The sequence below is a fragment of the Schistocerca serialis genome, chromosome 9 (genome assembly GCF_023864345.2).
Source record: "Schistocerca serialis cubense isolate TAMUIC-IGC-003099 chromosome 9, iqSchSeri2.2, whole genome shotgun sequence".
NCBI classification, from domain to species: domain Eukaryota; kingdom Metazoa; phylum Arthropoda; class Insecta; order Orthoptera; family Acrididae; genus Schistocerca; species Schistocerca serialis.
The window spans coordinates 388389288-388411981 of NC_064646.1; the positions used below are offsets into that span (position 1 = coordinate 388389288).

A 22694-nucleotide genomic window follows, 5' to 3' on the forward strand; every position below is an offset into this window, starting at 1 on the left:
ACAATGGTATTGAACCGTCCCCTTAGAAAAATTAATGAATTACTGTGCTGATAAACCTCTTACATTATTTGATTTTCAAACAGCTGAGCAAAACTGAACGTACTCAGACATTTCGCTCTTTACATCTACATCTATATCCATACTCCGCAAGCCACCTGACGGTGTGTGGCGGAGGGTACCTTGAGTACCTCTATCGGTTCTCCCTTCTATTCCAGTCTCGTATTGTTCGTGGAAAGAAGAATTGTCGGTATGCCTCTGTGTGGGCTCTAATCTCTCTGATTTTATCCTCATGGTCTCTTCGCGAGGTATACGTAGGAGGGAGCAATATACTGCTTGACTCTTCGGTGAAGGCATGTTCTCGAAACTTTAACAAACGCCCGTACCGACCTACTGAGCGTCTCTCCTGCAAAGTCTTCCACTGGAGTTTATGTATCATCTCCGTAACGCTTTCGCGATTACTAAATGATCCTGTAACGAAGCGCGCTCCTCTCCGTTGGATCTTCTCTCTCTCTTCTATCAACCCTATCTGGTACAGATCCCACGCTGCTGAGCAGTATTCAAGCAGTGGGCGAACAAGCGTACTGTAACCTACTTCCTTTGCTTTCGGATTGCATTTCCTTAGGATTCTTCCAATGAATCTCAGTCTGGCATTTGCTTTACCGACGATCAACTTTATATGATCATTCAATTTTAAATCACTCCTAATGCGTACTCCCAGATAATTTATGGAATTAATTTCTTCCAGTTGCTGACCTGCTATTTTGTAGCTAAATGATAAGGGATCTATCTTTCTATGTATTCGCAGCACATTACACTTGTCTACATTGAGATTCAATTGCCATTCCCCGCACCATGCGTCAATTCGCTGCAGATCCTCCTGCATTTCAGTACAATTTTCCATTGTTACAACCTCTCGATACACCACAGCATCATCTGCAAAAAGCCTCAGTGAACTTCCGATGTCATCCACCAGGTCATTTATGTATATTGTGAATAGCAACGGTCCTATGACACTCCCCTGCGGCACACCTGAAATCACTCTTACTTCGGAAGACTTCTCTCCATTGAGAATGACATGCTGCGTTCTGTTATCTAGGAACTTCTCAATCCAATCACACAATCGGTCTGATAGTCCATATGCTCTTACTTTGTTCATTAAACGACTGTGGGGAACTGTATCGAACGCCTTGCGGAAGTCAAGAAACACGGCATCTACCTGTGAACCCGTATCTATGGCCCTCTGAGTCTCGTGGACGAATAGCGCGAGCTGGGTTTCACATGACCGTCTTTTTCGAAACCCATGCTGATTCCTACAGAGTAGATTTCTAGTCTCCAGAAAAGTCATTATACTCGAACATAATACCTATTCTGATCAACACTAAACTGAAACACAATATTTTTTAGCGTAACGGATTCTGACTTTCAATAATCCCTACAAAAGAATGGCCCTGACTAACATTAACCTATACCTTTCACAAATCACTTACCTCACAAAAATCTTCGTTACTCGAACTACTGCAATACAGCAGGCGGAGGAAAAAAAACACTGCAATTTTACTGTGATGAATGATCAGGACTGTCTTTATGGACTGAGAAAATTTAGCTTTTAACCAACATTGTATCAATAAGTGTGTGCATTTGATTTCTTTGTTAATGTAATTGTGAAAATTTTTTAACAAATATGTATTGGGCAGTGCCCAAAACAATTTGTAAAATTTTTTGTGGGGAACATGGGGGCAATGTAAGTAAGCTGTTTAGGTTTTCTTATTGGGAACGCCACGTAGCGCTCTGTATGAAAATCACTGGCTGTGCTGTGTGTAGTCTGTGAGTAGTTTGCATTGTTGTCTGCCATTGTAGTGTTGGGCAGTTAGCTGTTAACAGCGCGTATCGTTGCGCAGTTGGAGGTGAGCCGCCAGCAGTGGTGGATGTGGGGAAGTGAGATGGCGGATTTTTGAGAGCAGATGATCTGGATGTGTGTCCATCAGAAACAGTACATTTTTAAGAATGGATGTCATGAACTGCTATATATATTATGACTTTTGAACACTATTAAAGTAAATACATTGTTTGTTCTCTATCAAAATCTTTCATTTGCTAACTATGCCTATCAGTAGTTAATGCCTTCAGTAGTTTGAATCTTTTATTTAGCTGGCAGTAGTGGCGCTCGCTGCATTGCAGTAGTTCGAGTAACGAAGATTTTTGTGAGGTAAGTGATTTGTGAAAGGTATAGGTTAATGTTAGTCAGGGCCATTCTTTTATAGGTATTATTGAAAGTCAGAATCCGTTGCGCTAAAAAATATTGTGTTTCAGTTTAGTGTTGATCAGAATAGGTAAAGAGCGAAATGTCTGAGTACGTTCAGTTTTGCTCAGCTGTTTGAAAATCAAATAATGTAAGAGGTTTATCAGCACAGTAATTCATTAATTTTTCTAAGGGGACGTTTCAGTATATATACAGCTACAGAAAGCTGTAATTATTGATACATGTTCAATTACCCGAAAGTTCCTAAATGCAATGTAACATATTCCGTGCAGTTGAAAGGAAGTCATGCTTGATCAAGGTCCGTGTCACTTTCCATTTTTAACCAGACATAAAGTCTGAGAAAGGAAAGAAATAATAATAATGCGTTGAGATATGTACTAAACTGCATGCAGTTACCGGACTCAATGTTGAAAGGCAGAATTAATGGGACCATGGTGATAACACATACAAATAGTAACTCAGTTTGGACATTATTCGCAAAGCACGTTGCTAGTCCTACTGGTAGCATGAGGCCCTAACAAAATAAAACGAATCTTCACGATGTTTTGCATCTAGTAGATGAAGTGGTGCGAATAAATTCACGTCCACGAAGTGGAGAGGGCTTCTTTCAAAGCTGACCATTCTTCCATTTCTACGATTGTAGTATGTAAGTGCGAATGTTTTCTGGAGGACCCACTGCAATCGGTGTTTACGATTAAGATGCGAGATGACCGTACCACCTGGACTACATTTACCAAATAAAAAGCATATCCCTCAAGCCAGGACCAATTGTATTGTATGTATTGTATGTTAACTGAGGACCTAGAAACGACGGAGAGGCTTCGTCCCCGCCGCAGCCGCAGTGGTCCACAACCCCACGACGACTACCGCACGCCACTTCACCCCTCCGCCGCCCCACACCGAACGCAGGATTGTTGTGCGGTTCGGCTCCCGGAGGACCCCCCCACCCACCCCCCTACCCCCACCCCAGGGAACATCTCACACCAGACGAGTGTATCCCCTATGTTTGCGTGGTAGAGTAATGGTGGTGTACGCGTACATGGAGAACTTGTTTGCGCAGCAATCGCCGACATAGTGTAACTGATGTGGAATGAGGGGAACCAGACCGCATTCGCCGAGGCAGATGGAAAACCGCCTAGAAACCATCCAGAGACTGGCCAGTTCACCGGACCTCGACACATATCCGCCGGGCGGATTCGTGCCGGGGACCAGGCGATCCTTCCTGCCCGGAAAGCCGTGCGTTAGACCGCACGGCCAACCGGGCGGGCAGCCAGGAGCTAACTATCGACCTCCTGCATGCTAACCCAGAACTCTTTCCACAGCACCAACTGTACAGCGTGACTAAAATGTGCTGACGGAGGTAGTTAACATACATGTGGTTACAGTGTTGCCAGATTGCCACTCTTTTAAACGTTCTTTTTCTGCTGGATGCACTGGCCGGACGAAATTTTGTGAGACATTTTTTTCATCACTGGCATGTGTGGAGTCGCGCTTCGAAGCCAAAGTGCGCGAATTTCGCTTCACCCTGTTTTGCTCACCACTGTGTGATGGTTCCTTGTCAGTTCTTAAGCAGTTTAGGTCTAGGCAGCGCGACCAGATGCGCCGCGGGACACGTGCCAGAGCGTGTGTAGAGGCGGCGTTTATCAGCGGCCTAGGCGGCTGTGATTGGCGGCTGGCGGAGCCACCAGACCGCGGCTGATGGTCGCGGGTAGCTATCGACTTCAGACGCCGGTTTATCTGCTGACTGGACGGGCCGCTGCCGGGCTGTGCGCTCGCCGCTGATAACTGCGCTGATAGCCGCTGCTGATAGCTGGTGCTGCGATGGACCGACCGCGCGCTACACTCCTGCTCCAGGTACGTGAGCCGCCGAACACACGTCTGTCACCCACACCCAAACTGCGTCAGTACGCTGCCGGTCGCCGGGGTCTTCCGCCACGAGATAACCTCCCAGGCGGGGCTACAAAGCCGCAGCATTAGCAGCCAGTCGGTCGGCCGATAAAGCTGGAATATATGCAGTTCACACGGAAGTAATGACTACGATTCAAAACAGTGTTAATTTATGGATGGCATCCAACGCTTCTTTGCTCTGGTTCCGGTTTGCTCTGCATTCGTGACAGATAAAGCTGGATTCCAGCACGAATAACTCGCTTGTTAGACAGTACTGAACAGAGAAGTGTGAGTCAAGAAGAGCCTAAATTACAATCTTAACTAGACACTTTCTTGTACAGTTGCCGGTCTTCAGGGCTCTTGTTAAAGCTGAGATTGTAATCTAGGCATAAATATCAGCATTTCGTGCAAAGTTAAGGTTCCAAACAGGGTGCGTTTGATTTATATGGGTCTTGCGAGCCATGTGTACCCAGGTGCAAGGCCTTTTATTACGAATTAAACTGGATTACAGGCTGAAATACAGGCATCTAAGGCACTACTGAACGCAGGTTCGTGGTTAAAAGACATGCAGGATCTGGTTCTGTGTGATATATGTCAAACATTTGCCCGGGAGTCCTTGTTACACGACCGGCACAGGTGCTGCAAAGAGACAGCAACGAATATGGTCATTATGCTCGAAATAAACAGGAAGGAACATCAATGTTTAACACCCCATCGATTGAAATAAACAGAGTATTGTCATTTTAAAACTGACTATATTTGTTTTTTGTGTGGAATTCTCCAGATTTTGAGGGCTACCGATTACATGATACCACAACTGCATCTGAGATAGTGATGCAGATAACTCTGCGACGTGCTAAGGTTAATGCGGTAGTACCACAATAAATCTCGAGCTGTGTTATGTAATTTGTCAGTACAGATCATTATAATGCACAGATTTCTGTTTCTCTGGCAGGAAGTGCATTTTATTTCTAGTAAAAGGGTGTCAATTTTTAGTTCACATTTCTGTTGCTCTGGCTTCTGTGATGCATAAAACTCGATCCTTGAGAGGGCTATATCAATGGCAGGGCTGTGCTTAAAAACGAAATAAACATAACCTGACGGTTTTTCTTTTCCTACATTAGACGTTCAGTAACGTGATACCAGTCTCATGGGCAACTGGCTAATCCTCGGTGGTGACATACATAATTTAGGCAGAAAGAAACCTACGTTCACACTGCGTTTTGATCTTTAAACATTTATCAGTAGAAACACAAACTATAGGTGTCCTAAACTCTTTACATAGCTTGTGAAACGGTTTCAGTTTCACGGGATCATCGTGAAAGAATACTGTTAGCAATCTGCATTGTCTGGCGATGCCATTGCAAGCTGAAAATTGCTTCGCGGTATAAATGCTATAGAACATTCGCAAACTGTGTTTTAATTGACAGATACGAAATTGTTCCAGCAAGTAGCGATGGGAGACTCCATCGACATGTTAACATGTTTTGTATCCCACGACAGACTTGAAATGCGGTAAGGACTGAGCAGAATGATGCCTGCTTTAAAAATAATGCGTGAAACATGACAGCATAAATGAATATGCGGTATGGTACTGTTATTGTTTATCTGTAGCATACGGCTGCTCCGGATCCGAAGCGTTAGCGTAGGCTAACGATCTGTAAATGTTCGACTTGGAGACTGAATATTATTCATGATTATATACGTTTGTACTAGATGCCAATAACGATTTATACTCGTGTGTGAACTGGATGTCACATTATTAAGGTAAAAAAAATACATTATTTGGTTTGCAACAAAATCTTTTCTTTGCTAACCACATGCCTATTAGTAGCTAGTGGCTTTAGTAGTTAGAATCTTTTATTTAGCTGGCAGTATTGACGCTCACTGTATTGTAGTAGTTCGCGTAATGAAGATTTTTGTAAGGTAATTGCTTAATGAAATGTATAGGTTATTGTTAGGATTTCTTTTTACGTAGGGCCATTCTTTTGAGTTACTTTGGTAGCAGTCGGATTGAGTTACCGTTGTATATTGAGAATAATTAATGAATACCAAAAGTTTGAGTTCTGTTTGCCAGGGCAAAGTCAGTAGGTCAGTGTTGTAAGGATAAAGACTAGCAAAGTGACACTTGCATTCAATTTCATTCTGCAATTTAAGTGCAGACACACTCATTTAAATAAAGAAGTTTCACTGGGAGCAATGATTGTGGTGCATTCTTGGCGCCGCATTCTGGACTTTCAAAAGGACTTCCTTCGTCTCGCAGAAGAGAACCCTACCACGAGTGTACTGGAAACACTGTCCATGCCATGGGCTCTTGTGGGGCGCACAGCTCAGAGCACATTGTCTCCGCTGTATGCGGAGCGTGAGAAGGAAGAACTGAAAGTGAACCGATCTTCAGCCTTATTTTACACCCAAAGGAGACAATTCTGGCTATGGGCTCTTTATCGAAATTTTATCTACTAGGTATTTTCTACAACCCCTAAAACCTGTCGTAGGACCTGTCGAACACACTGCGTAATTGGAGATGTCGCTTTTAGGTAGTGAATTCGCCAAGCTGTTTGTAACAGGTAAAAATTGACATTGCCTGTGTTTTCTTACAATGATGTTACATGCATCACATCAAATTGTTAGCATATGTTTACATGACGCAGATCTCCAATCCCGATAACAGCGGCGAGCACCACTTCGTACGTAACAACACATTGAACTCCGTTGCAGATGGGAAAGAAATCATGCCGGATGGACGCCCCACGATTGGCGTCGGCTGTTGTTTATGGACGGAACTCAGATCGGTTTGTACCCTGATAATCGCAGACAACGTGTTTAGGTGACAACCCGAAAGTATCGAAAGCACCAAACACTATGCCCCACATGTGCAACACGATGGTAGTGGAGTGATGTTCTCGGGGTGCCACTGTACAGCTCTTAGTTTTTGAGAGCAGTTTTAGTGCACTGCCGTACAGGAACAAGAGTCTGCAACCGATAGTGGGGCCATGTCACCAACATTTTCGTGACATCATTTTGGTGGATGATAACTCGCGTGGTTGGGATCGCCATAATGGAGTGCCCTGTCTGTTCCCCCAATCGAATATGCTTGAGATCGGTTGGAACTACCAGTTTGTGGACTTTCACAGCGACCACGTATGCGCAACCTACGCAGAATCGCCTTTGAAGAGTGGGACAGATTGGATCAGGGGTGACGTGATGATCTCATCGATAGTGTGAGAAAGTCTGCATCCGAACAAGGGTGCGTTCCGCCACGTATGAAGGTCGCGCAGCAGTGCTGTGAAAAACTATTCAAGTAAAACAGAGACTTTATTGTAAGAGAAATGTTTCTTTGATTTGGTGATCTGGACACACTGCAAATGAATATATAGGCATCCCTCGGAGCCAATTTTTGTTTTCTGTGCCACGAATTTAGAAAAACAGGAGGGAAGGGGGTGATGCATAATTATTTTTGATGTTTATGTAAAGAAATGAGGGTTTTTCTAAAATGCTTTCGTGGAAAATGTTACGATTTTTACAAAATCATGTTGTAATAAATGATGTTTCTAAAAGAATGCTTCGCTGCACTTCATTTTGGTTTTCAATCTTTATTAATGCTTCCATATTACTATTATAATATAATCACTGATGATAATGTGAATGATTTCCGGTAGGAGTCGATTCTTAAGGTATGTAGATGCAAGGGAAATGTAATTTGGATGTAGTGGGGCAGCAGGGTACTTGGAGTGGGATACAGGGTGCCGGGACTCGCTTTCGCGGCTAATGTATCAGATTCGAAGGCGCTGTTAGGAAGAGGAGGTGGTGTGGTAAGTGGTTGAGATGGTATAGATGCGAGACGCGGAAGGTAGGAGGATATCAAAGGATATGTAGAATGTAGGGGTGGAGAAGCTAGAAGATGTCGAAAGACATCGTCGCATTCACTTGCTGAAGGCTATTTTCCCATGCTTTTTCGGGGAAGCGGAGTTAGTAGGTACAAATCTTACGGCTGCTATAGGAAGACCGTCGTCATTGGACAAATTCTGAAAGCCGATAACAGGGTGGGGAGGGGGGGGAGGAATCCAAATTATTATCGTTGTTGTGTCACCTCAGTTGTTTCCTGATAGCTGCTTATGTTCCTCGCTTGTCGTGACTTGGTATTTACTTAACCGACAGCGGGTAGCCAGGAAAAAGGAAGTCTGCTGTTGTTATCTGTATTGAAACTGTACTTATTCTTCGATATTTCGACAGCTTCGCGGACGTTCCCTCTGTAAATATTGCTTTCTCTACCTAGACCGCGTTAGGTTCTTAAAATCCATAGGCTGGTCACATTCTATTTTTAGACAACATAGTTGTGTGGAGATAACAACGATTCGTTTACTTATAATCAATTATTCAAAATGACAGTCACAATCGCATTATTTATTTTGCCGCCAACCGGTTTCAACCCGCGATGGGGTCATCTTCAAGGCAATTTAGACCAGGCAGGTTGACGACTCCAGCGAGCGACCAAATGGTGTAAATTGCCCTGAAGATGACCCCATCGCAGGTTGAAACCGGTTGGCGGCAAAATAAATAATGCGAGTGTGACAGTGATTTTGAATAATTGGTCACATTCTTCTTGGTGCTCCACTGCCGCTGATTTTACATTTTGTCTTAAACGTGTGTGGCCTTCGTGCTCTTTAACGCCGAGCAGTGAAATAGTTTTATAAGGAATATTGTTGTATCGTACTTTCGATACAACCACAGGAGGAGATTTTACTCATCGCCACCATCAACAATTTATAGTGCATTGAGGGAAGTACTAAGAGGAGAACAAGGAGAACGTAGAACCCCGATAATGATTGGTGACAGGAACATAGACATTTAATGACGAGAAGTCAACTTTGTACAAATCGGCTCAGGCATCAGGTCCTGAAGTTCAAATACTATTTCATCAGATCCTGAAGTTCAACTACTATTTCAGAAGCGAAGGCTGCATAGTAAACACTTCTTGTCCCACTAGAATGCTCACTGAAGATGGGCTGGTGTGGACTCGCTAGAAGCAGACGATGCGGCGCGAAGTACCCAAGTAGAAGGCGGTCTTCTTGGTAGTCGAGCTGACTTGGAACTGCCCGCTCTGCTGTGGCGCCGGCGCATTCCTCTGGCGGCGCCACCGCTGCAGCTTCTTAGTGTGGCAGTCGCTGGGCTATACGGAGTGGGTTGTCAACCTATCGATGCCTGTGGTGCTGTCTGACTTTGTGTGCTGTGCTTGCGACACCACATCCAGGCCCCCAGATCTCCTGGTCGTGGTCGCATCTGGTTGCGATGCGAGCTGACGGCGAGGGGGACGTCTGGCTGCAGATACAGCAGATGAGACGAGAAGCGGGACTGAAGTCGGCGACAAGCTCCAGAGCCTCCATGGGAACATCTGGAAAACTGCAGGAAGGGTGCACGCCTACATCCAGGGTCGGAGTCTCGAGTGCTGGAGGATCCCTTCGGAGAGGAAGGTGGCAGGGCGCAGGCCTGTCGCCCACGGCGACATGGGCTGCTGTGATAATGGCATCGGGGATGAGGGCATGTCCACCTCCACATCAAGCGCCTCAGGCTGAGATGTCATCCGGTCCGCGGCAGACACCTGCGACTCTGGCTCCTGGGAATGTGCTGATCTGTAATACGAAACGCAGCGGTAGGAGCACGGAGCCTCACAGGGTAAAGCTGGTTCCAGGGTCTATTGAGCAGCAATCCTGTGCAGAAAGAAACCAAAACATGCTGTATCCATGGACATGCAAAATGGTCCCCTGTTGCCATCGCTGTCTGGGCTGGAAGGTCCTGAAGAGACCTGAAAATGAGAATCTTTATACTGACCAGCACTCCTTGTTAGTGCGTGCAGCAGATGAAACAGAATGTGACGCTGGCGGCCACGCAAGAGTTCAGCTGGGGACGGTCCATTTCGAGACATAGCACGAAAAATGGGCAGGGACAGTTGCAAGGCCTGTTCTCGTGGGTGAGTTGAACAGAATTTACTTATCTGCCCCTTGATTGTTCGCACGAAACAACCAGCTTCACCATTTCATTGTGGGTGGAACGGCGCTGTAGTCTCATGTTGGCCACGCAAAATTGTTCAGATTCCTGTGAGGTGAACTGCGGTCCATCATCAGACACCAACACTTCCAGAAAGCCCTCGATGCAAAAAATTGACGTAAGTGTTCTGATAGTACTGACCAACGTCGTAGAGTTCATCGGAACCAAAAAGGGAAAATGACTGAAGGCATCCTTACAATAATCCATTATGTGTTCCATAAAGGTCCAGTAAAATCAATGTGGATGCGTTTCCACGTACTGGTGGGGCGTGGCCAGTCATAAAAGCGTTGGGGTGGAGCCGCTCCATGCTAGCGATGCAGTGTGACGTCATGTCCTCATCCTGGGAGTCCGTTCCTGGCCAAGAACAATGGTGTCGAGCAAGCTGCTTTGTCCTCACAATACCCCTGTGTCCCTGATGCAACAACCTTAACCCGCTGAAGGGTGCTTGGGATGATGGACTAGAACTGGTCATTCTAAAAAAGTGCCGTGTAGCGATAGCACGGTTCCAGACTGTAGCGCCTAGAACCGCTCGGCCACCCCGGTCGGCGGTCATTCTCAGTGTGTAACAGTGGGACGCCATGCTGTACTGACAACGGTTCACGGTGAGCGAAGTATCGACGTCCTTGCGACGGAACAACGTCTTCCATTCTCCTTGGCTACCCTTGGGCATGTAATTCATGCTTAAATCTGCATCCTCAGTTGTCCGTCGTGCTCTGCGACGAAAGTCCATGGTAAAACTGAGCTGCGGAAGCATCCAGAGCATTTATCTGACAACACGATGTTGAGAAGTGTCGAACTGATCATCCTTGTCCACTGGTAACCTTGACAACACATTGGCGTTGGAATGTTGAGTCGTAGGGCGGTACAAGATTTCATAGTTGTAGTTCGACAGCAATAGGCAAATCGTTGCAATTTCTGTGCCGTGTGTGGCGCAACGGGCTTGGTTGGGTGCAAGAATCAAGTGAGTGCCTTATGATCCATGACCATGTAAACTTCCTTCCGTAGAGGTAATCATGAAACTTCGTTACAGCATAAATGATCGCCATTGCTTCTTTTTCAGTCTGACTTAATCTGCCTGAGTCTTACAAGTTTGGAGGCAAATGCTATTGGACTATCCGTTGATCTGAAAGGACGCGACAGAACGGCGCCTAGCCCAATAGGAGAGCCATCGGCCGCTGATACCATTGGTTCAGCCGGATTAAAATGTGTGAGGCACGTGTTGCTAAGTAGCGCCCGTTTCAATTGATCAAAAGCCAATTGACAATCCTTGATCCATGCAAACGGAACGTCCTTCTGCCATAATTTGTGAAGCGGAGAGGCGCGAGGAATGAATTTGTAGTTCAGTTTGACTAACGCTGCTTGCAGTTCCTTTAGCTTTTTGGGAGCCGGCTAACCTCTGAAGGCTCGCAAATGAGTCGCACATTGCTGACATGTCCCATATATTTTATTTCTGTCTGGAAAAACGAGCACTTGCCTTTGCGACACTTGAGGCTTGCCGATAACAGTACTTGAGAAAGGCACTAGAGATTGGTCAAATGTTATTCTGCAGAACGTCATGACTATGTAATCCAGGTAATTTGAGCAAGAAGGCACCTTGGCAGTCACTTGTTATAAAGGGTTGAAAGATCACCGGTGCTGAGGCCCCACCGAAGGGCAGGCGTTGAAATTCAAATAACACGAGGTGAGTGTCAATAACCAAAAATTTCTTTAAATAATCATCCAAAGGCAATCGGAGGTAAGCATATGCCAAGTCTGTCTTGAGAAAAATAACTAGCCTTGTCTGATCTGTCCATCAGTTCATCAGTTCCTCTGTAAGAGTCAAATGGCTCTGAGCACTATGGGACTTAACATCTATGGTCATCAGTCACTGTCAGAGTCCATAGGCGAATTAAAATCAACACACAGTCGAAGACGTCCTAAAGATTTACGAAGGATGACTAATGGGGAAGATGACTGACTTGAACTGATCGGCTTGATCACACCACCAGCTTGCCATTGCCGTAATTGTTCAGCGACCTGTTTCCTACTGGCAGTAGTCACTTGCCTAGCTCGAGGAAACTTTGGTTGTGCACTGTCTTCGAGTGACACAAATACTAAAAGATTGTTCGTACAACCGAGACCGTCGCTAAAAAAATCATTAAATTTGTCACACAGAGTTTGAAGCTTTGGCACACCAGTTGAAATTTGCAACGTGGATTGACAGTCCGAAAATGTCAGAAGAATCTAAGTCAAAAATATGCTGCGAAGATTTGGCAGAAAGCACTGTGAATACAACTGCCTTTGTTACACCTTGAAAAGTAGCTGGCATACTGAAAGTTTCTGAAACTGGAATTTTCTGTTCGTTACAAGCTGACAAAACATGCGTAGCTGGACTCAGTATTGGTGAACCTAATCATTCATAATTAAGTCTGTTCAGAAGAGTAACTGAAGCATCAGTGTCCAGTTGCAGTCTGACATCTTTCTTAGCTACAGTGAAAGTAACAAACACCTTGTCCTGACTACGTTCCACATCTAAGAGAGAACTATCATTTCTAGCCCGTTGCTGTCAGCTACTACAATGTGTGACGGGCGAAGTGGGCAAAGATTTGTTAGTGGACATCTGTTTGCACCGGCGTGACTTGTTCGGCACACGAAAATCGCCCGACTGGTGTTTTGTATTTGGGGGATCTTTCACCAAATTTACTGCAGCCACCGGGTCGTACTGTTCCGTGGCTGCCTGTGGCATGACGACATTAATGATCTGAACTGGTTGCTTGGGAACTTGCTGTCCATGCAGCTTTTTCATGCACACTGACTGAACATGACATTTTGTGTTGCAGAAACAACAAATATCGTCGCGACTTCGGCACTGAGCACGATTATTGCGACTAAAGCACTTTGGGCAAGACTTAGCTATGTTTTCCTAACTACGGGCGTTCTGCCGGCGCGGCATGGTACTGTTTTTTTCTGTACGTGACGTCACATGCTGTGTGTCAAGGGCTGCGCGGGGACGGGACTGTTTGCGTTCTACAGCACTACTAACACCGTCACTATGCAATTCGTTGATATTTGACACTTGCATCTCATACTTCGCCAAATCATAAGTGTCCTGAGCCTCAATTACCTCTAACACTGGGTATCTAAAGAAGGATAATGTCTCAAAATGGCAGCACGAATTCTATCGTCACAAATATTTTGAGTTATAATGTCATGCAGCATGACATCACTGTATGACTGTCCATAACGACACAAATAAAAACTGTAGTGCCCAGTTAAACCGTGTAATTCAGTGCTTCACTGTTTATGAGTTTGACTTGCTACCCGCTGAAGGCGGAAAAAATTGAACCTTGCAGCAGCCACCGAGTGTTTGCTCACCAAAGTAAGTGGTTAATGCTAAGTAATGTCCTCTAACTGTTCTGATTGTTTGTTAGGAAATAATTTCACTATGAGTCTGTAAACGTCCGTGTCCAATACGGAAAGAAAAAATACTTTGCTCTCCCTACCTTGCAGCTGGTGTGCATCAATATGGTTCATCAATTGAGCTAAGTATTCTGACCATTCCTCATGCTTTTGCATGTCCATCCTTTTGGCAGAAGGTCTTTGGGATGACAGCCGTTTGCTATTGTGAGAAAATAAAACGCATACAGCCGTCTCTGGAGTGAGTTGCCGATCTATCGACGCCTGTGGTGCTTCACGGTGTCGCGTGCTGTGTTTACGACACCACAAATAAGTTGCGGCCTACATCTACATCCATACTCCGCAAGCCAACTGTCGGTGTGTGGCGGAGGGTACCTAGAGTACCTCTATCGGTTCTCCCTTCTATTCCAGTCTCGTATTGTTCGTGGAAAGAAAGATTGTCGGTATGCCTCTGCGTGGGCACTAATCTCTCTGATTTTATCCTCACAGTCTCTTCGCGAGATATACGTAGGAGGGAGCAATATACTGCTTGACTCCTCAGTGAAAGTGTTTTCTCGAAACTTCAACAAAAGGCCGTACCGAGCTACTGAGCGTCTCTCTTGCAGAGTCTTCCACTGGAGTTTATCTATCATCTACGTAACGCATGCGCGATTACTAAATGATCCTGTAACGAAGCGCGCAGCTCTCCGTTGGATCTTCTCTATCTCTTCTATCAACCCTATATGGTCCAGATCGCACACCGGTGAGCAGTATTCAAGCAGTGGGCGAACAAGTGTACTGTAACCAACTTCCTTTGTTTTCGGACTGCATTTCCTTAGGATTCTTCCAATGAATCTCAGTCTGGCATCTGCTTTACCGACGATTAATTTTATATGGCCATTCCATTTTAAATCACTCCTAATACTTACTCCCAGATAATTTATGGAATTAACTGCTTCTAGTGGCGAAGCAGTCTTTACTATTATTTTTGTGCTGTGTTATACTGTTTGAGTTGTTATGGTTCTGGGTAAAATGCCACTTGTTTGAACAGAATCCATTCGCTGGGGTTTTTGGCGATCGGTAAAACTGGAACAAAGACAGAGAAATAAAAACACTCTGCAGAACTACACAGAAAATCGTGGTGTCCGTAAATAAAAAGAGAATCCACTTCACAATTCATATAGCAGCGGTAAAACTACCACACCTGAGGTACTACACATAAAATTTCTAGAGCTACAAGATGGCTTTTTTTTAACTTTAAATGTGGGATTTAAAAGTAGTTATGTTTCTCTGACTGAACTAGTCAAGTAGAGCGGATAGAGCACAACGCGTGGAGTCTTATGTCCTAACTGTGAATAGGAATTTATATGTGAGGAGAATACTAAGTGCAAACCAAGCAGTTTGCGCACAAAATGCGAAGGAGGTTCAATAACTAATGCAACAACTTTTATTTCTGCCAGTTTCAGTCGACAAAGTGCGGAATTTGTTGTGGGTCATTGTCGAATATTCCTGTTTCAGCTCCTATAGTACATGCAGTTCCGATAGGTGGGGGCTCTGAACATAGCCTTCTAAATTGGCGTCTGTAACGGAGGAGCGTTCCAAGTAGAGAGCTGTCACTGAGTTTCTTTTGGCGGAAAACCAGAGCATCGAAGGAATTGATAGTCGCTTTGCAGAATGTTGTCGAAGACCTGGCAGTGGACAAAAGCACGGCGAGTCGTTGGATGACACGACTGACATCGTCGCAAGGTCGTGCAAACTCGTCCGCTCTTCCTCGTGCTGGCTGGCAGCACACACCTGCGGCTCCTGGGATGTTGGAATGTGCGGACACGCATTCGAAGCGACCCACGGATCACAATGAGAGACCTCGCTGCTCAACTGGACTTCGCTGTTGGCAGTGCTGACACACTTTTTCCACTAGTTGAGGTACTCAAAGGCGTGTGCCCTCTGGATTCCTCGCGCCTAACAGATCTTCCGACTTCAATTGTTTGGCCCAACGAAGGACGCACTCTGTGGAAAGCCGTACGTCGCTGATGGGGATCCTATTGTTGCAGCAAGATGTTGGTTTCGACGTCGGCCAGTAGAACGATACCATGCAGGCATACAGGCCCTCACAGTAAGATGGCGTAAGGCTGTTGTACTGAATGGAGATGGTGTTGAAAAACAGGAATTATGTAGCCAAAAGAGTGGGAAAAATATGGTGGATTGGAATTCACAATGAATCCAAACTGCGTGCAGAAAATAAAGTGCTGCGCTACTTATTGAACGTCCCTCTTATGTATCCGTGACTAAGACGCGTATTAAAAGAACAAAAATCCGTTTCAGTTCGCTGTAATTTACTATTTATTGCACGACCGGTTTCGAAGCCTAATGCTTCACCTTCAGGTGCCACCAAACAACTATGGAAACATAAATGTGTGGCGGTCGGGCCAATCAGTCAGTCACGACGTATCACACCAACGTCAAACAAATGCATGCTAGCGCAGGACCAGCGACCGTGGCGCCCGCCTCGACAGCACGATCCGGAAATGACTCGCCCGATCGTCACGCATTTATGTTTCCATAGTTATCTGGTGGCACCTGAAGACGAAGGTGTATACTTCGAAACCGGTCGTACCATAAATTACTGGCAATTGAAGCAGATTTTTTATTCTGTTAATGGTTTTCTGCGTTTATTTTCAGCCATCATTTCCACAATTTATGAAGCGGAATGAGGGGATGTAGAAGCTATTAACGTATTTCATTATCATGCTGAGTACTTGTAACCCGTCTGCGGACTAACAAATTCCATAATAATGTCTAACAATAGTTTCATTTCGATTTTGTCTCATACAAAAAGGGGTGAGTGCGTGTAGGCTAATATGAACAGCATAATCGTTGCCAAAAAGACACGAAGCCAGCACTCACCACAGTAGTTTAAGTTATATGCCAACTGTCTCGGCAAATGATGATGAGATTGAGAGAATGTGTGATGAGATAATTGAAGTTACTCTGACAGATACAAGAGACGAATATTGAATTGTGATAGTGGGCTAGAATTAGACAGTAGCAAAGGGATGAGGAGGAAAAATAATAGGAGAGCATGGACTGTGGGAAAGGAATGACACAGGAAGCCAGCTGGTACAATACCGCACAGAGCACAATTTAATCGCCGTGCGGGGTAGCAGTGCGATATAGGGCGCCCTGCCACAGTACGCACAGCTCCCCGTCGGAGGTTCGTGTCCTCCCTCGGACGCGCGTGCGTGTGCGTTTTTTCGTCCTTAGAGTAAGTTAGATTACGTCGTGTGTAAGCCTAGGAACCGATGACCTCAGCAGTTTGGTCTCATAGAGATGATCCGAACTGGGGGCTATTCTGGAATCTTTTGCCAATGGAGAGATCATCATGACACTTCTTCAATTACAGGCCACATGTCCTGAGGATACACGTTACGTGTCTTTAAAGCAGTGGTTTCCATTGCCTTCTGCATCCTCATGACGTTGATCATTGCTGATTCCTCCGCCTTTAAGGGCAGTTTCCCACCCCAAGGGCTAGAGAGTGCCCTGAAACTCTGTCCGCTCCTTCGCCCTTGTTGACGAGGCCGTTGGCAGAATGAAGGGTAATTTCTTATGCCGGAAGTCGTCGGCCACCAATGCTGATTAGTAATCAAAATTTAAGCAGTTGTGGGATTCGAACCCGGGACCGAAGACGTTAAAGGTGCTACCCCTAGACCATCGGTGCATCCTGTGCAACTAAGGTAATGGGATGCAATCGAATTAAATCAGGTGATGCAGATAGAATTAGATGAGGAAATGAGACAATAAAAGTAGTAGGCGAATTTTGCTATTTGGGCGGCATTCTAACCGACGATGGCGAAGTGTTATACGAGGGTCACTCCAAAAGAAATGCACACTATTTTTGTAAAATTACAGTTTTCGTTCTGCAAGTGTGAAAGTTTTATACTGTATAGATACATCCTTCCCGCTTGTTTTCAAACTTAGTTCAACATGATCCCGCGAGTGGCGCCGTCACAGCATGTCTTCAAGACGGCTGCTACACTTGACGTTCGTTAGAAGCAACGTGCTGTCATAGAATTCCTTTGCTGTGAAAACGGGACAGTGGGAAACATCCACAATAGGTTGAAAAAGGTGTGTGGAGATGCTGCTGTCGATCGCAGTACAGTTAGTCGGTGGGCAAGCAGGTTACGTGATGAAAGCGGGCACGGCAATATTGAGGATTGTCCTCGCAGCGGCAGGCCTCGTACTGCACACACTCCAGACAATGTGCAGAGAGTTAACGAACTGGTGACTGCTGACAGACGCATCACAGTGAACGAATGGTCACCATACGTTGGGATAGGGGAAGAAAGTGTTTGCAGAATACTGAAAGTGTTGGCGTTAAAAAAGGTTTTTGCCAGGTTTATTCCCAGGATGTTGACACTGGCTCACGAAGAAACACGAAAAACGGTATGCAGCGAACTTTTGGAACAGTACGAGAATGGTGGAGATGAATTTCTTGGAAGAATTGCGACAGATGATGAAACATGGTTCCATCATTTTTCACCAGAGACGAAGAGGCAATCAATGGAGTGGCATCATGCAAATTCACCCAAGAAAAAAAAATTCAAAACCACACCTTCTGCTGGAAAAGTTATGGCTATGGTGTTTTCGATTCCGAAGTACTCTGGCTTGTGGACATCATGCCAAGTGGAACCACCATAAATTCTGATGCATATCTATTTGTTGCGAAGGTTTTCTTATGGTTCTTGTCTGGCGTTCATCCTTGTACAGAAGTTAAATCTGGATGATAAATAGTTCAGACAAGAAGAGACTAGAAGCCATTGAAATGTGGTGCTACAGAGATAACACTGAAGATTAAATGGCTATATCGAGAAACTAATGAGAAGGTCCTACATCGAATTGGGGAAAAATGAAATTTATGGCAGAACTTGATGAAATAAGATATCAATTGCCAGAACACATCCTGCGGAATCAAGGAATTGTCAGTTTGGTGATGGAGAAAAGAGTGGTTGCGGGAGGAGGGGAACAAAAATTGTAGGAAAAGGTGATGGGATAAATATAATAAGCAGTTTCAAACTGATATACATCAGCCGAAGTAATTCGGACATGAAGAGGCTTACACAGGAGACAGTGGTGTGGAGAACAGAATGAAACGAGTCTTGGACTGAGGACCACGCCAACAAACAACTGTTATGAACACTGCCTTTGTTGGTGTCTATGTTCACAGATTTTGGACAACTAGAAACAATATTCTGGCTACTTATACGCTTTTTTTTCCATTGCTGCTACAGTTCTGGCAGTACACATTTTTTTTACAGCTTCAACTAATCTGTAGATAATTAAACCATCTCCATTTATCTTGGCTTACATTACTTCACTACTTCCTCCTGCTTCCATGAGGACTTTATTGTTAGAGCGTGGAAGTGCTGTAACAAACGTATGAGAAGGCCGCACGCAGAATCATAGTTTTTTGAGCTACGAACTGGGGTACAAAGTTTTTGGTTTAGCCCACACTAGCAACCATTTATAGAACCATTACTGTAGTCATGTTACAGTATATTAAGGAAGGTTTGAACGATGGACCAGAGTTGGCGCCCAGGCAAATTGTGCGAATCAATTAATTCCTTTTGTATAGGAATGTAATTGGGCTGAAATGAACGCTCAGCAATGGCACCATTTTTATGTGCAGACTTCGGATTTTACCTGCAAATACAGTCAAATTTGTTCAGGTTTTACGTACTAAAACGGTCGCCTTCGTTCGGATTTTACGCGCAGAAACCGCCACCCTTTGTACGCAGTACACTTGCAGGCCTCTCTGGTTCTATGTTGCTACATTTAAGTCTGCAGGGTGTAGTATTTTAGGACTCGCTGCCCTCCGCTTATTTCCACTCCCCAGTGATGAGACGGAATATGTTCTTTATGTAAAAATACTTTACTCCGTTATATGTTGCAAGTGCACAAGGTGATATTCAGTAATACATCGCAAGCTGCCCGCGCGCCTCGGCTCTTGGGCGGTCGAGAAATACTGCTCGCTGCAGTATCCCCAGGCTACCTAAGGTGTGCGCTCTCAGCAGATGCCCGGCAGTGTTCTGCCCAAACAAAGGACCTGGAAAGTCCAAGCTAACCTGTCCAGTTTGCACTTAGAGTGGCAAGTGAGTCACAGAACTCAGCACCTTTAAATAACTCCGGACTGGGGCGAGACTGATGGTTCAAATTTGATCCACCGGTGTATAGGATTTGGGTCTCAGAAAAGTTTTAGCCGTCTGAAAAAAATCCTACTTCGTTTGGATTTTACGTGCAAAAAACGCGTTTTTATGGGAGTTTTTCGATTTGCGCCATTGCTATGTATCAAACTTGTTCAAATCGGTACAAATTTTGTTAGAAAGCAGACAAACACATGTAATTAATGATTGTCCTGTTATTTTGTGAAGGCTGTACCTTTCGTCACGATATAAGCACCATGGTTCGAAAAATAATAAAAAAAAAGCCTTCACCTGATCAGTCGTCGCCTGAGTCAACAAATATCTTCATCGGGTACCAAGTTATCGCCGTCTAATGTCAAAATTGTGGTAGAGTAAATGTCGGGAAACGGAATAAAAAAAGGCGAGTAAGAGTTAGGGACATAATAGAAGGGGAGAAGCTTTCTGACTTATCTGGCAACTTCAAAGAGATTTAAATTGTAACATCTTGACATACTAGCGCTTTTTTATGAGATAACCCCACTTCCCCAGTGCAATGAGCTCTCTTAGCTGCAAGGTGTTGAGACAGACACCTGCATCTTGCCGTTTATACGCTAACGTTCTTGATCCTGTGCCCAAAGTCCAGAAGATTCACCAGGCATAGTAAACAATATATGTAATATCGCACGACTGAAGAGTATACATGTAATAGGTAAAAACGTTTTTCTAGGATGATAAAATTTCTGGGGGTGTTTATGTTACTGGTAAGTTGACTCTTTCCCCACGGTGACCATTTCTCCCCAAACCCCACCCCCTGTCACATATACGGTGAGAGGTGTAATAAATAGACACAAATTAAGTGCTTCTAGAGAATGAGACGCACCTATAACAGAATGTATCCGAGAGTGAGGATGCATCTATGGTAAGAAGAATCCCAGAGTGGGTATGCATGGATCATAAACTTTAATGACATGTATGGTATTGCAAAACACGACAAACGCGATGTTCAATGAGTTGACACGATTCGTTATATTACATGACAAGGTTACTTATACTAAAAAGTGAAAAAGAGCGAACATCACAAAATGTTTTAATTTAAATGTCTTTGAAGCTGCTGGATAAGTCGAAAAGCTGCTTCCCTTCTTTTACATTCCTAACTCTGGCCAGGACATATTCGCCTTTTCTTGTGTTATGAGAGCACTGCGTCTTCAGGCCACAAGTGGCCCATCGGGACCATCCGACTGCCGTGCCATCCTCAAGTAAGGATGCAGATAGGAGGGGTGTGTGATCAGCACACCCGGTCGTTACGATGGTTTTCTTTGACCGGAGCCGCTACTATTCGGTCGAGTAGCTCTTCAATTGGCATCGCGAGCATGAGTGCACCCCCAAAAATGGTAACAGCGCATGGTGGCCCGGATGGTCACCCATCCAAGTGCCGGCCACGCCCGACAGCGCTTAACTTTGGTGGTCTGACGGGAACCGGTGTATCCACTGCGGAAAGGCCGTTGCCTTGCATTTCTTCATTTCGAGTATAAATTCTTGAAATCAGAACGCAACTAATGCTCACGCACAAGTAATAAGTGTCCCTGAACGTGTTGTAAGATGTATGTTAAACAACATTCTCTCTTCTCGGTTTTCCTTCTGTGCCATTTCTGTTCATTGGTATCACACGACAAGCTGACATTTCCCCATGTGTGCGATTTTTGGTGTTAAAGCAAGATAGATACCTTCGACACATTCCTTCATTTCTTGCGGACCACCTGGTTTTATTTTATTTCACAGCACTGCCGATCCAAGTCAATTTGTATTACTCGTATTCATTCTTCATTTATTTGAGCATGCCATCTACAGTTTCACTGAGTTAAAGTAACTGAATGACAAGATTTTATATACTGCAACATTTCTCAAAGGCATCTGACTGAGCAAATTCTTCTGGAGAGGCTTTACGTTTATGGCTTCCGGGATGCAATGAGTGTTGGTTGGTTGGTTGGTTGTTTCGGGGAAGGAGACCAGACAGCGAGGTCATCGGTCTCATCGGATTAGGGAAGGACGAGGAAGGAAGTCGGCCGTGCCCTTTGAAAGGAACCATCCCGGCATTTGCCTGGAGCGATTTAGGGAAGCAATGAGTGTAAGTGGTTCATTTCATATTGAGCTGAAAGGAAGCGAAGGGGGTGTTACACAGTTCGTGTAACAGTCGAGACGAACCTTCTTCTGACTGAATATAAATTGTTACTAGCATTCAGTAGGGCTCAATCCTGAGACCACTCCTGTCCTGGCTACAGATTAGTGACTTCTCTTTCACCGATAAAGCAGAAATGTCGCCCAATAGTGCGGCGACAGCAGGTGGAGCAATACATGAAATGTTTACATCATCGTCAATAACACCACATCACAGCGGAAAGGAAATATGTAAAATGGATCGTTCAAAATTCCTGTGTGTCCTTATTGATCAGAACTTTAACTTGAAATTACATATTACAGTGTTTCTGAAACCCTTCATTCAGCGTATCATTTGCTGTACATGTTATTGCTGGTGTTCGTTATTAATATATTACTTTACTTTGATGTCACATGGAATAATTTTTTGAGGCAATTGCACACATAGGCACAAAGTGTTCATTGCACTGAAACGTGAAATAAAAATAACGTCTCGTGTCCATCCTCAGAGTTCATGAAGGTAACAACTCAAAAGAATGAACTGACATACTAACAACATCCTCGAAAAACATTTTCTTTCTTCTGAAGTTTTCTGTGAAGAATCAGACCTTATTTAAAAATAAGAGGAACATTAATGCATAGAACACTATGAATAAAGGTAGCCCCCGTTATCCATAACTTAATCTTACACTTTCACAGAAACGGCAAACTATGCAGCGATAAAAATATTTAACCACTTCCATTTAGAATTAAAGGTGCGGGTACACGACAAAATCTTTAAAAATAAATTGAAACCT

General features: G+C 44.5%; 1 protein-coding gene and 1 pseudogene across 1 annotated transcript in view; one reads left to right on the forward strand and one right to left on the reverse strand.

Moving 5' to 3' along the window:
- Positions 1–3976: 3976 nt before the first annotated feature.
- LOC126419634 (chondroadherin-like protein) overlaps positions 3977–22694 on the forward strand; it is a gene marked incomplete at its 3' end in the record, with an annotated part of 165106 nt that continues 146388 nt past the window's right edge. Inside the window, exon 1 of the mRNA XM_050086823.1 lies at positions 3977–4114. Coding sequence (XP_049942780.1) covers positions 4082–4114 — 33 coding nt within the window. The remainder of the gene's footprint in view (positions 4115–22694) is intronic.
- Positions 21133–21250, reverse strand: LOC126420004 (5S ribosomal RNA; annotated as a pseudogene).